At 44.4% G+C, this 15,043-nt stretch overlaps 1 protein-coding gene across 1 annotated transcript in view; it reads right to left on the reverse strand.

Annotated features, from left to right (window-relative positions):
* Positions 1–1,752: 1,752 nt before the first annotated feature.
* Positions 1,753–15,043, reverse strand: part of Tshr (thyroid stimulating hormone receptor) — a 114,107-nt gene continuing 100,816 nt past the window's right edge. The window contains exons 9-10 of the mRNA XM_038337540.1: positions 6,430–6,618; positions 1,753–3,166 (exon numbers count right to left, since the gene is read on the reverse strand). Coding sequence (XP_038193468.1) covers positions 1,753–3,166; positions 6,430–6,618 — 1,603 coding nt within the window. The remainder of the gene's footprint in view (positions 3,167–6,429; positions 6,619–15,043) is intronic.

Consider the following 15,043-nt stretch of genomic DNA (forward strand, 5'->3'; position numbering starts at 1 on the left):
GTGTTTATGGACAAAGCGCCAGGGCCGTCTTGTAAGGACCGAGTGAGGTGACCCACAAAATCCTACTTCACAGACTTAAAGTGACAAAACTTTTTTATTGTATGCTTTGGGTCATGAGCAGCAAAAGCCAGATCGGCTTCGCGGGTGAGGTGAGACACTAGAACAGTGCAGTAAGGAGCTCTCCAGTCAGGAAACCCAGGAGGTACTCCTGTAGACACGAACTCCTGGCCGTTTGAAGCAAGCTCACTATTGGACATAAACGTTTTATGTCCATGACTGGCAGGCTTAGAAGGAATCTGGCAGCGTCAGATGAAAAGGTTTCTCTCTTGACAATGCTAGTATGGTGTGAGCAGATGCATGCTAAGAAACCGACCCGTGAGGCTGAGGTGAGTGCTGGGAAGTGAGTCTACACAGGCACATAATAACTCCATTATTAGTCAATGTTTTCTTGTCTTTTTGAGAACAGGTTTCTCTGTGTAGCTCTGGCTATCTTGGAATTTGCTTTGTAGAACAGGGTAGCCTTGAACTCAGAGATCCACCTGCCTCTGCCTCCCAAGTGCTGGGATTAAAGGTGTGCGCCACCACACCAGGCTGTATTATTAGTCTACTGCATACATGACAGTCTGTTTTGGACTTAACAGCAATATAGTTATAATAATTAGATGAATAATTGGGATCAGTCTCCACATAGTCACTCAGAAGAATTTTTGGTTCAGACATGATGATCAAAATAAAATAAAGGAAAATCTTCTTGGGTCATAGCATGGTTCCAAAAAGAAGTAGACAGCAGCTCCGAAAGATAGAAAAACCAGGTTTAAAGATACAAGAATGTATCTTTAAAGATGAGATATACTTAGAATTTTCAAAATGGAAGAGGCAACAAGTGCCTCCATTTCAGTTTGGAGTTCCAGAGACTTGCTCAAAGCCCAGCAGTTAACTGGTGTGTAGTCACATTGTTCAACAGGTGACTAAGTGTGGTCTGACCTCATTCCCACGTGTTGCTTAGAAATGTCTTCCGGAGCTCTCATCTTCTACAAGAAGATAATTCTTAGGTTGCTCAACCACCAAAGATGGGATCTCAGCAGGTTCTCCAGCCAATGCAGGACAGCTGGGTCACAGCAGGTAGATGCTGGTGAAGAGACACTTGTTTCAGAGCCTTAAAAAAGAAAACTCACAGCTAAACTTCCCCCTTTTCATGTTTAGTGGAAGCAATTATGTAACATCTAGTCATGTTTGGCTTTCCAGGATTCTTTGGGTCTCGAGATGGGATATCATGTAGACTAGACAGGCTGGGAACTCACTCTGTAGCTAAGGATGAACTTTGGATCCTCCCTGCCTCCACCTCTCAAGTGTGGCATTTTAGTTTTAAGGGACAAAAACTTTCTTTGGTTATATCAGGGGAGCCAGCATGAAGCTGCTTAAGTAACTGAACACTGGCGATCTTCAGTATTAAACAACACTACATAAGCAGAGAAGGCAGATGGGGAATGGTCCCGTTGGTATCCGTGGAGTATGTCACCCAGTGTCATAGACGGACATGTTCCCTGGCGAGCATGGACTATTTCCATGTTGCCTGGGACTTGGATATGCTGCTAGCTTTTCTCCCTTCTTGGAGATAATACTCTCTAGAGATGAACTGTGTCCCTATGAAACATCACCTGCCTGAAGCTACGCACCCATGTGTCCTAGATTAGAATGTGCGTTCAAGAAGCCAGCCTTTTAAAGTCCCACTGCAAATAGTGCAGCGCCACTTTACAAGGCCGTTTGCCTGTACTCTTCTGCCACTTGCCCTTGTATTTTCGGAGTTAGGCGGGAGTTTTCAAGGAGTTCGTAGGCATCTTGCATGTTGGGGAGATTCTGTCTCATGTCCTGGGGAACCTTTTGAATCGGAATACCGGTGCTGTTGTTTGGGCACACTCTCTGACCCTGGTATGCCTGGGCCCGGCGTTTGCAGATGCCAAACTTGCTGAGCAGGATGAACACATCCCTCTGGAAGGCCTTAGTGAAGATAGCATAGAGGAATGGATTGGCACAGGAGTTGAGGGGGTAGAAGAGAACCAGCAAGATTTTGGAGTTAGTGACGGTGATAAGGGGCTTGTTCATCAGTGCTGACAGGGCGTAGAAGGAGATTGGGGCCATGCACATGAAGTCGGTGAAGATCAACACGGCCATCCTCTTGGCAATCTTGGTGTCTTTATCGCGAGGGTTGTACTGGGGATTCCGGACTGTGATGTAGATCTTCACATAGCAGGAACAGACAATGACAAAGGCAACAATATTGAGCAGCAGAACCAGGGCAATGTAGGCTAGAGCAAGAGGCGTGTCAGTGTCCATCGGCAGGCAGATGCTGACCTTGGCGTAGCTGCTTATTCCCACCATGGGGAGCAGGGCCAGGAGGAAGCAGGAAACCCAGCCCCCCGCCATGATGGTGTACGCGTGCCGGAGGCGGATCTTCCTGTCCAGGCGCATGGCGAAGGTGATGGCATACCACCGCTCCAGGGTGATGACTGTTAGTGTGTACACGGATAGTTCGCTGGCGAAAACGGTGAAGAAGCCAGCCGTGTTGCACCCAGGGCCGGTCTGCCAGTCGATGGCGTGGTTGAAGTACTCAGACTGTGTGTACAAGTCCACGGAGGCCATGAGAAGCAGGTATACCCCCATGCAGAAGTCCGCAAAGGCCAAGTTACACATAAGAAAGCGAGGCACGGTCAGTTTGTAGTGGCTGGTAAGGAGAATAAACAGGACAAAGATGTTGCCCAGGAGAGCCAGCAGACTGACAAACCACACGACGATTCTCAGGAACTTGTACCCCATGATGTCTTCACAGGGGTTAAACTCATCCGACTTGGGGGTGCACACCATGTCTTCATTGTCCCCACACACAGTGTAGTCATAGTGACTGTCGAAGGCTAGCAGAGTCTCTTCCTGAGGATTTTTGAGCTCTTGGCCAAAACCAAGGATCTCATCCTCTTGTTCTTCGAAGAATACGTAATAATGAGAGTTGCCCGAGCTCTCCTGGAACTTGGGGTTTCGTTTGTACCCAACACTGTTGTCACTCAGATCTTCCTCGTACTCCTGGTAGAGGGGACCCCTCAGCACGTTCACTGATTTGCTCTGGCGCAGATTCCGGATGCTACTCTCGTTACACATCAAGGACTCCAGGATTCTGTAAGGCAACAGATATGAGTCACCTCTTGCTTAAAGTCCACCTTGGTGCCCCTTAAGCCCTGGGAAGATACACAAGTTACTTCTTCTCATGTTTTGGTGCTACAGATTCTTCATGATCTGGATGGGCCCGCCTCTGCCTCGTCATTTAAAACATTAACTTGGTTTGTTATGTTGCATGCATCACAGCGCGGCGTGGAGTTTCAGTGGCAGAATTAAACCTTCCTAGTCAGAAATCACTCCAAGCACTTCAAAGACCAACAAAAACACTTTAATAAAAGCATGCATCCAGATTCTGGCTAAGCCTATGGGATCCCGGCCATGACCAGAAATCGTCTACAGCTCAGAATCTTGAGCTATAACATGGTAACCTTACATATGCATTCATCTGCAGCAGGCTTTTTAAGCTTCATTCCAAGCTACATTTTCTGAGCAATTAAGTGGATTTTCTTTTCTTTCTTTTGTTTTTTTGTTTTGTTTTGTTTTGTTTTTATTTTTGAGACTGAGTTTCTCTGTGGCTTTGGAGCCTGTTCTGGAACTAACTCTTGTAGACCAGGCTTGCCTTAAACTCACAGAGATCTGTCTGCCTCTGCCTCCCAAGTACTGGGATTAAAGGCATGCGCCACCACCACCCAGCTCATTAGGTGGGTTTTCTAGAACCAAAACGAAGCTGCAGTTATTTTTAGATTACACTGAGTAACCCAGATGCCGCTCTCTGTTAAACAAACGAGGTTTGCTGTCTGAACAGCTTGGCAGCCAAGGCCGTTTTCTCTTTGCTTTCGCTGATGAGAAGAGGGGCTCCCTATGAGCCAGTTCTAAAGAAACATGTCCTGGGGGAGTCTGAGTTCTAATTTACTGTGCAACTCTGCCTTCCTTATTTTATGCTTTCTAAGTTTGGTTAGCATGCTATTTATCTGAGAGTTGTGTTGGAGGCAATACTTTTTCAGGTAAATTCTACTTCTGTGTAGCTTAGTATTTTTTCAGCAAACATTGGTCAATCCTCTATGATACTTGCTATTATTTTTTTCTTTTCTCCAAAAGAACAACTTGTGGGAGTTGGTTCTCTTCTCCCACAATGCAAGTGCTGGGGATGGGACTCAGGCCTCTTCGAAGCCATCTTTCCCACCCTCTGCTATGTCCATTTATACGACCTCACTTCTCCTATTGTGACCAAGGACACTGATCTTACTTCTCACCATCTTGAGCCACTTGAAGAAAAATCATGATCGAAAATCATGGACATGGGAGCCCACTTAGGATATGGCTCCTGTGGTTACCAGTAGTGCCACGTTGGGCAGGTCTGTGAAACTCGTTCGTTTGTGAGCGGAATGAGAGCATTGACTGAACAGAGGAGTAGCTTTTCCGAGCTGTTACAACAGGACTGGGAGCATGTGTTTGTGAGTGCTGTTAAACACCGTTCCTGTTCCTAGTTCCAGAACTCTACACTCCCTTTGCCTTGAAGTTCCTGGCCACCTTTACTCATTATTCAGTTTTAGACATAGCCGCTATTTTTAATGGGACTCTTTCCTGGTCTATTAAATAAACCACCCCACCCCATTGTTTCATCCCTTCCCAGCCCAGACTGAAATTTCCTTCTCTGTTTGTTGACTTCCTCCAGTAGATTATAAACTCATGCAAAAGGCTTCCTCCTACTCCTGCTGTGGCTAGGATAATGCCAGGTACACAGGAGATGCTCACCAAATATTTGCTAACAAATTAATAAGTGGCCACAGCCCACAGATATACTCATAGAAATAAGATTTATGTTTTCAATTTATTTTTTATTTTTTTGAGATTATAATATAATCACATCATTTCCCCTTCCTGTTCTCTCCTTCCTAACCCTCCATTGTACCCTCTTTTTCACTAATTGTAGTTGTTATTATGTGTGTATATGCCTAAATACATAAATATACCTATTTATAAAATACCTATTCAGCCTGTCTAGTGTTATTTGTATGTTTATGGTTTCAGAGCTGACCATTTGTTATCGGAGAGCAAATTGGTGTGCTCTTCCCTGGGAAGACTAGCTCTTGCTCTCAGCATCCCTTAGGTGCCTGTTGTTCTTTGTGTAGGGTTGAGGCCTACAGGCCCCCCCCCTGTACCAACATCAGCATGCCTATTGTTGTCCTTGTTCAGTTCCTGCTTTGGTTGTTATGTTGGTGAATCTCCATGGGTGTGGCTTCTGACATTCCTAGGAGATACAACACAGTAGACTCTCTGTTCCTCTGTCTCTTATAATCTTTCCATCCCTTCTTCCTCAGTGATCTCTAGGCCTTAGGTGCAGGGGTTATATTGTAGATGTATCTGTTGGGACTGGAAGGATTTACATTTTTACTGTATCACCAGAGCGAGATCTGCCAGCGAGGTCCCCTCTAACCATGCATTCCATCCCCAATCCTTTCCACTCAATGCCATGTAGTGTTAGTATAGCACCCGATATCAACACCCAGGGCCCCATGCAGCTATTATGGCTGTGATAGTCCCCTTCACCTAGCTCTTCAACCTTCCTCTTTGCATCTGCTTCTGTGATTAGGTCCCGATTTTTTTTTTCTGGTTAAAATTATGAGTGTAGAAAGTCACCTAGTAGATACTTGTGTAGAAACTAAAGGAAATGGAAATAGACAAACGAAGGCGGAGTTAGAACAGGAGATGGCACGAGACCAAAAGAGGAAATAGGTCAGAGGTCAGGGACAGCTTGAAGTGTGAAGTGTGATGGAGTATATCCTTGGCACTCTTGCAAGTAGCCAGCTACTGAAATAATACATGTCATAGCTAGTACCTTTTACTTGTGACATTCTAGATATTCAATCCCAAATGTTTCCAGTAAACTGCTTTATCTTCTCAAAACCCTATGAATGACGAGTGATGGTCTCGAACCTTAGAAGCTTAGGGTAGTTGAATGATTACGCTGAACGCTGAGATGATACAGCTACAAGCTGATGGGGTTGGGATACAAGCTGAACCTGCTTCACTGTTCCTGCACACCGGACAAATTAGCTGCGCAGTGAGCCCTCTCTCCACGACGTCATCATTTCGTATTGTCTCCCTTCCCCCGCCGCAGTCCAACAATGTTGGCCTTATTTCTCATCTGCAACCACTTTGCTCCCACAGCTATTAGGCCCAGGGCTTTCCTGCTGCTCATGGGGAAGCTTGCAGTTCTTTCCCTCCTGGGTTTTAAATCACATTCTTTTCCAAATTTTAAAAACGAATCCAACTCCTGTCGTGGCCTCTCCTTGCTCCTTCCAGGCCCCTGCTACTTACCCCCTGATTTTCTTCTGGTTTTTAAAAGCACAGCAGTGGCTTGGGTAAGAGAGGTCAGCCCGCGTGAGGTGGAGGAGACTCAAGGACAGAGGGAGCTTCTTGAGAGTCCAAGTGTCTTTGGCGATCAGTTCCTTCAGGTGCTCCAGGCCTTTGGAGGGAAGGGCGGTGACACTGGTGGAAGACACATCTCTGGGATTCCGGGGACAAAACGACATAGACAGGCAGTGAGCAGCCAGGGCCTTTTAGTCTTTGCCACCCCTCACCCCCCAAACCACACAGCCCTGAGATTGATGGGGAGATGACACGTTCCTTTCTAGATGACACGGACTGTGTAATCTGAGTTCATTACCTGCATGTCCACAGCAGACGTGAGTGTCTAAGTCAAGGTTACAAGGAACTGCTTTTTTAAAAAAAGTTTTCATCAATCTTTGTTGTGTGTGTGCGTATTGTGTGTGTCTCAGTACACGCATGTCGTGGTATGCATGTGGAAGTCAGAGGGCAGATTTGTGGAGTTAGCTCTCTCCTTTCATCTTTACATGGGTCCTGGGCATGGAACTCAGGTCTTCGTGCTTATGTGGCAAGTGCTTTGTACCTAGTGAGCCATCTTACCAGCCTAGAACTGCTGTTTTTATTGCATGGAAGTCTTGCATTTAATCAGCATAACTCCATAAATATTTTATTCTTTTGATAAATTCTTGGAATCAGAGAGGCAAGAACATTATTTTGTAAAAATGACATCATACAACTAGTAAAAGATCTCCAGAAAAAAAAAATCAAACAAGGTCAACGGCACCTAAACTCTTATCACTTTCTGGGGTTGGGGGTGGGAGCTTATGTCTGGAGACACATAAAGTACTCATTTGTAGGATTAGGATCAATATTATAAAAATACTCTCCATTATTTTCTGAAGAATTTAATAGTTACATAGTGAGTCATGGCTAAGAGAACTCTCCCCAGCACAGTTTCTTTTAGAAGACTGTAGATATATTACTATTTTTAAAAAGCCAATTATTTTTATAAATAATCTAACATGACTTCCTCAAACTGTGGGAGGGAGATGTGGTGGGGCTAGGGGTTGTTAATATTAATGTTAGTTATTAAAGTAGAATGGTTTTGACTTTTAAGTAACAATTATCTCTTCTCTAGTCCCAAAGAATATAGACTATATGTCTTGTTGATGTAAATACAGATCTATCTATCTATCTATCTATCTATCTATCTATCTATCTATCTATCTACCTATCTATCTATCTAGATAAATGATGCTTATACAGAGTAAAGACTGTATGTCTTGTTGATGATTTTTCTTGCATTGCAAAATAACTTGAATAAAGCAATGACTATTTAACCTACCATCTCTCTTCTTTAAATAGTCACCATGCATTCCCTACCCAAAGCTTTTATATTTATACTTTAAATATTTACTATAAGATGTGTGTGGTGGTGTACGCCTTTAATCATAGCACAAGGGAGGCAGAAGCAGGTGGAGCTCTAAGAGTTCTAGGCCAGCCTGGTTTACATAGCAGGTTTCAGGATAGCGAAGACTACATAGTGAGACATCTCAAAAAGAAAAGGCAAAACTAAATTTAAAAAAAATTAATATAAACCTGGCTGGGTGGCATATGTCTGTAACATCAGCACTTGGAATTTGGAGGCAGGTGGATGACCAGGGGTTCCAGGCCATCATCCCTGGCTACACAGTGAGTTCAAACCAGCCTGGACTACAAGAAGCACTGTCCATATACCTATGTGGTAACCGATAACTCTCTGATAGAACTTAAGCTGACTTAACAAGAGGGAAACCAGACTTGTTACTGGAAACCTAGCCAACCAACAGGGCTAGTGAAGTCATGGACCTTGGAGGAGAACCCACGTCACTCTACTAAAGCAGCATATCCATAACTACATTCTAAATATTTGTCTTGCACCCACAGATAAGTCTAGTCCTTACTCCTCATTAGGGAATCCTCTCTTTGCAACAGATGGAAACCAGCACAGAAGACCACAACCAGCTAAAGTCCAGAGTTGTGAAGCCCAGTCCCAACATATACATCTATAAAACGATTCCTAAACCCAGGGCTCAGGGATCACTTCAGAAGAGGGGGCAGAGAGATTGCGAATGAGAGGAGCAGGAAGCTTGCATCTCCTAGGAATGTCAGGAAGTACACCCATAAAGTCTCACCATCAAGACTTCCTAAATGTGAGCTGAACAAGGACACCAACAATGGACATGCTGATGTTGGTACAGGGAAGGCCCATAGGCCGCAGCCCTACACAAAGAACTACAGACAACTAGGGAAAGCTGGGAGTGGAAGGAGTCATCTTCCCCAGGCAAGCACACACCAACTAGGTATCTAATACTGAACAGCCAGCCCTAAAAACGTACATTCGAGTGACAGTAGAGAGAGTGAGCAAGTTACAGTTAATGTGTTTACAAATACAGAGGTATATACATGTGCATATATGTGCATATATGTGTGTAACAATACTAAATGAAAAATAGAGGTCACGAGTTTGAAAGCAAGAAAGGGCATACGGGAGGGTCTTCAGGGAGGAAAGGAAGGGGGGAAATGATGTAATTATATTATAATCTCAAAAAAATTACAGAAAAACAAGAAGAAAGAACAATTAGTCGTGTCTGCTTAGCAAAGAAAATCTAATGTCAGCTTCTTCCATTACAATTGGATTTAGCTGGGATTTTATTATCAAGGTTCCAGACTGCCAGAACTTGATACTGTTCTTTTTTTAAAAAAAAAAAAAAAAAAAAAAACAAAAACAAAAAAAAACAAATATAAAGCTCATATGTTATCCTTGCTGTCACCAGAGAACTACGATTCTTGTGGGAGAAGGTGTCATATTAGTTATTTTGGTTTGTTTTCTATTTACATTTTACGGTTCTGTGTTTTCCAACCTTGCCTGTTACCGAGAATGAACTTTGGCACTTGTCCCTGAATGCTCTCCAGGTTGATTAACACCAGCGCAAGATGGTTGGGAAATTGCCATAAATAATTCCGCAGCTGGGGAAGGAGCAGAGGGAGGCTGTGAAGTGTGTTCTCTCCTGTCCTTTGGATGCCCCTCACTCCAAACCCCTCACTCCCCTCCCCCCCCCGACCATGCTGTCTTCAAGGTCAGGCCATCTTTCAGTTCTAGTTTCTCTTGGAGCAAGTTAGGTGTCTCGACCCTGTGGTTCATCCGTCTGTCCGTCATGTTGAAGGAGGATCGCATCTTTTAGCTCCTTTGCCCTGTCTCGCTCTCTTCCAGGCAAGTGTGACTGGCATAGAATGTGACTGTGGCCCCCCACAAACACTGTAAACGTGCTGAAAATATTATGAGATGTGTATGTGTGATTGTTTTGTTTTGTTTTTATAACTTGATTTTGCATTGTGGGTGGTGCCATCGCCGGCCTGGTGATCCTGGGTTCTGTAAGAAAGCAAGACATGAGGAGCAAGCCAGTAAGCAGCACCCCTCCACGGCCTCTGCTTAAGCTTCTGCCTTCAGTTTCCTTCCTTGTTTGACTTCCTGACCTGACATTCTTCAATGATGAACAGTAATATGGGAGCATAAGCCAAATCCTTCTTCCCCACCCTAGCTTGCTTTTGGTCATGATATTTCATCATAGCATATAGTAACTCTAACAGCAGGCACGGACAGAGTCAGTGGTGGAGCATGAGTATATACCCGAGAAACCTCTGGGGCATGATGTGTGTTTGGAATTTACTGGAACTCAATAAATCTTCATTCTCTTTTTCAACTTTGAGTTTATCTGAACTCAAAGCAAAGGATGTGTTCAACACAACTCGAGCCTGAAGCTGAAGTAGTCTGTGTAGCTGCTCATTTGACACCTTCACCTGCATGCCTCGCAGACATCTCCAGCTAAACAGAACTGAAACTGAGGGGTGGCAGTAATTTGGGGTTAGCTACTGCTACCCCTCCTCTTTATTCTCCATTTTTCCCTGTCATGGTACTCAGTACTCCTATAGCTCAGTTGCTCAACCTTGGAGTAACCCCGGTATGCCGAACTTCAAGATGTAACATAGCAAAGAGCTGTGGGTTAATCTTCAGAAGTTCTCAGATCCATGTATATCCAGCAATTTGTACCTTTGGGCTCCACATCTTGGATTGAACCAACTTGATGTTAAAAACTTAAGAAAAAAAAAAGCTGCATCTGCACTGAATATATAGAGAGTTTTTCTCATCATTACTCCCCCAATAAAATATGGTGATATAGCATAGCAATTACTTTGCATAAGGTAGCATAAGCAATTTAAAGAATATTTAAATATAAGGGAGGACATAGCTGGGCTAAATGCAAATACAATGCCATTTTATATAAGGGATTTGATCAGTCTGAATTTTGATTTTCTTATTGGATCTTATAAAATCAGCTCCTCTCAGATACCGACTATGCCCGAATCTTCGCTTCAGGCCCTCTCAGTCCAGCTGGCATCTTTTGCTGCCGTCACTTTCATATTTACTCTTTTTTCCTTCTGATCTGTTTGCAGACACCACCTAGAATGGTCTTGAGAATCAAGTAATGTCACTCTCCTGCCTAACTTCCCAGTGGCTCCCCAGTGTCCTATCCACGCTTTATGTCTTATCCTTCAAGGCCTCGCAGCTCTGGTCCTTGACGACCTCTCCAACTTTGGTCTCGGGTGGAAGGCTCCTTGATGCAGCTCAAAGCATCCGTTGTCCATGCTGTGCTTCAGGTGTTCTGGCATGACTCTCCTGAAGCAGGTTGTTCCGCCCACCCTGGTCCACATCACGGGGTCAAGTCGTCAGAGTCGAGTGGGCTTTGATGTTCTTTTCTTCATCCGTGTTTTATACTGACCCTGTCTTGCTGAGGTCTGAAGTTCTCAGCAGACACTAGAATGTTATCAGAAACAAAGGCAGCAGCTCCTTTCTATTTCCCAGGTGACCCCGCGAGTCATCTCTACTGGAAAAAGTACGACTGGAATGGATCTTCCCTTCCTTCCTACCGGTGTCAAAGGGAATCTTTCCTGCCTTTTATAGACCAGCTTCCGGGGTTTGAAGCTACAGTTCTTTCATGTGGTCTCCTTTGCCCTTGTTCTGCATCCATGCCCTAAAGATCTATAGTAAAATAAAACTGAGCTCCCTTCCAGCCATCAGATACCAGCCATGTGTCCATATACTTGTGACCTGTAGAGATATTTCATTTGTGTTTTAATAATTAAAGCTTGCCTGAAGATCAGAGAGTAAAACAGCCCCACTGGTCAGCCTTACAGACCAGGCCGTGGTGGCACACACCTCTAATCCCAGCAGCCACACTAGCTTGCTATAGTGGTGGTAGTGGTGCATGCCTTTAATCCCAGCACTAGAGGGGAATATAAAACGGGAGGGACAGCTCTCAGACACAGTCTCATCCCGAGATTCCTGGAGGCTGAATCGCCATTTCAGACTGAGGTGGAGGCAAGAGTCAGTTTCTGGCTGTTTTGCTTTTCTGACCTTCAGGTTGAACCCCGATATCGGTCTCTGGGTTTTTATTAATAGTGCTACAGTGACCCTTCCTACCACCATAGCTTAAGTCTCAACTACACTTCATCTGAGTTTTGCAAAAAATGTCACAAAGGTCTCCTGGAAGTCTAATGATCCACCCCCCCCCCCCACCGCCTTAACACTTAGAATAGGATGCTCTCCCAAAAACATAATCTTACCACACTACTGCCGCAGTGTGCAAGGCACGGTTCCGTCAGGACATCCAGCTGCTCAGAAGAATGTTGCCCTTCCCTCCACAGGGAGACTCTCCCTAATCTCTGTCACCTGTCTTGATATTCGCTCTCGTTCAGTTAGACCACACTTTCAACTTCTGAGAAAGACCAGCTAGAAAAGAGATTTTCAGCTTGCTTGCCTATCTCATTCTTTGCCTGGCTAGTATTTTGGGTTGCAAACTTTTATTTAAATATCCCTCTTTCAAAAGACAAGATCTCCTGAGTAAATTGGGAGCATGGGGACCTTGGAGGAGGGTTGAAGCGGGGAGTGGAGAGGCAGGGAGGGGAGCAGAGAAAAATGTGGTGCTCAATAAAAATCAATAAAAATAAATCCGTCTTTCAAAATTGAAATGACTTGTCTTATAGTCTAACACCACTGTTACTTTTCATACATAGGATGCCACTCAAGTTCCTATTCTTTGGACTAGCTGTAACTCTGTGTGTCGGTCTCCCTTCCTCTCTCTTTCTCTCTCTTCTCTCTGTCTTCTCTCTCTCTCTCTCTCTCTCTCTCTCTCTCTCTCTCTCTCTCTTTCTCTCTCTCTCTCTCTCTGTGTGTGTGTGTGTGTGTGTGTACCTGCCCATATGTACGTGATGGTGATTAAACTCAAGTTTTATACCCTCTACAGCTGACATTCTAAGCCCCCACTCCAGAAGTCCTTAGAACCTTCTCTTTCTCCTCAGTGTGAGAGTTCGAGAAGCTGTGCCAGGCTGTGAGTCCTTTTACCACTTTTTTTCTTCTAGTCACAGGGGTTTGGATCCTGCTCAGTCTGAACCGTTAGGAAATGTTCTTCTCTGGGAACTCTTCTTGGGAAGACTCATTTTTCCCAATTTCTCTTCCTCCTTTCTGGAGTTCCCAGGAAGTGGAAAAGGAACCTCTTGTATTACCCAGACACACTTCCTTCTTTTCTTGTGATTATCACCTGCTGCTCTGTAGTCTTCTGGTAGAACTCCTTCACCGTTTTGCCTCTTGTACTGAGTGTTTCACGTTAGCTTCAAGAGAGTTTGTACTCTGTCCTGTTTAGAGCAGTATTTTTGATTCTTATACTTCAGGCCCACGATATGATTTGCCAAGTGCAAGAGAAATTTTCTGAGCCTTTCTTGTTCTTTCATTCTTCCGGTAACAGGATGACCTGCGAAACCCAGTGCAATGCTAATGAATGTGAATGTGGATATAACCGCACTGGATTTTAGGAAGGCAAAGGCACAAATACAGATGATAAGTTTGAAATTCAGGTATGGTTTCTGGCTTCTTTATTTACTAATGGTCACTTAGCAGCAGCCATTAGTGTCCTCAGTAGAGTTGTGGGGATGAAATGTCCTATCAGATCTATCAGGTCACTAATTATTGCTCTGTGAACAGAGAGTGCCTTGCTGTTCTCTGCAGGGTCTGGTTCTTCAGGCTCCCTTTCCCATTTGTTTTCCTGGGTTTTGAGCTCTCCTGGTAGAAGCATTCTTTGTCCTGGTGTCCTGTGGTTACTCATTAACACTTACAAGTGAGCTTGGCCGCTAGCTGACTTTGTTTTTGGGCAGCTGCAAAGAAAGATGGCCATTGTGTTACTGGACTCCAAAATATCAGGTTATATTCCAGCATGGGGTGGAGGGGGAGAGGCACATGAACCCCTACCCCAGCTGATGACCTACTGATACTTGGTGGCTTTGGAGTGAGGAGAATCAGTTCTCTGGAAGGGTGTGGCCTCGGTAGATCTCCATGCTCCAGCAAACAGGGATATTTTGGCAGCATGAATTGGGCTCACTGGATTACTTTTAAAAACAAAAGGACACTGAGTTGGGAGGGAGGCAGGGAGAAGGGAGTGTTTCCCGGAAAAGTTAGGGGGAGAAGTGGGAAATGAATATAATCAAAATTTATCGGATGTGTGTAGTAAGTTGCCAAAGAATTAATGAAGGTATTGTATTTATAAAATGTCAGGTTATGGTGTCTTTTTTGCTTCCCTGTTTTTAAATTTAAATTTAATTTAATTTTTTGTTTCCCTGTTTTCTAACTTCTTCACAAAGGAGACTTGAAATCTAAAGTTCTGAACTCCTAATAAGGATACGTTATGATACCAGCATTTTGCATGAATGGGTTAGGGAGTATGATGGTCAATACTGACTGTTAACATGACAGCATCTAAATCACTGACGAGTTGAGTCTCTGGGTGTGTATTCCTGTGAAGGATTATTGAGTTTGGGTTAAATGAAGTGAGAAATCCTATCCTAAGAGTGAGAAAACCTGCCATTCCATGGGATGGGATCCTAGACTAAAGACAAATAAGAAAACTAGCTGAACATATATAGTCGTCTCTGTTTGTCTGCTTCCTGACTACAGATGCAGTGTGACCAGCTGCCACCTCCACGCCTTCCCTGCCATGATGGAGTGTACCCGTGAACTGTGAGCCAATACAGTAGGCTGATTGTCAGGGGATTTTATCTCAGCGACAGGGAGAGTAATACAGAGGGTCAGTGTTACCAGACAGACACATTCAGCCAGTCTTCCTTCGTTTAGTTCCATGTTGTCTCTAACACAGGGACAACAACAGGCCACACATATCACCTCTAAACCCCGTACGACAAGGGTTCTGCGCAGAGCAAGACAGTTGCCTCTGGCTGTCTTTCCCTGGGAGATCTCTGCATTTTGCTTCCCTTCTCCCCTGCCTTTCTCTTTCATGACTCTCCAGACTGTGGACACACCCTTACCGTCTTCTTTGCATAGGTTCAACCTATCATCTTTTCCTTTTGGCCGTCACTCTGCTGGGCATGTGGACTCTTCGACAGCTTAGACAATGCTGCCAAATGCCGAGCTAGAGCAGACAGCCTCTTGTCTCTGGTGTGGATGGAGAAAGAGCATTAGTCTGAAGAAAATCCTCAAGCTTAACAACTTTGGGTTCTT

The sequence above is a fragment of the Arvicola amphibius genome, chromosome 7 (genome assembly GCF_903992535.2).
Source record: "Arvicola amphibius chromosome 7, mArvAmp1.2, whole genome shotgun sequence".
Classification (NCBI taxonomy): Eukaryota; Metazoa; Chordata; class Mammalia; order Rodentia; family Cricetidae; genus Arvicola; species Arvicola amphibius.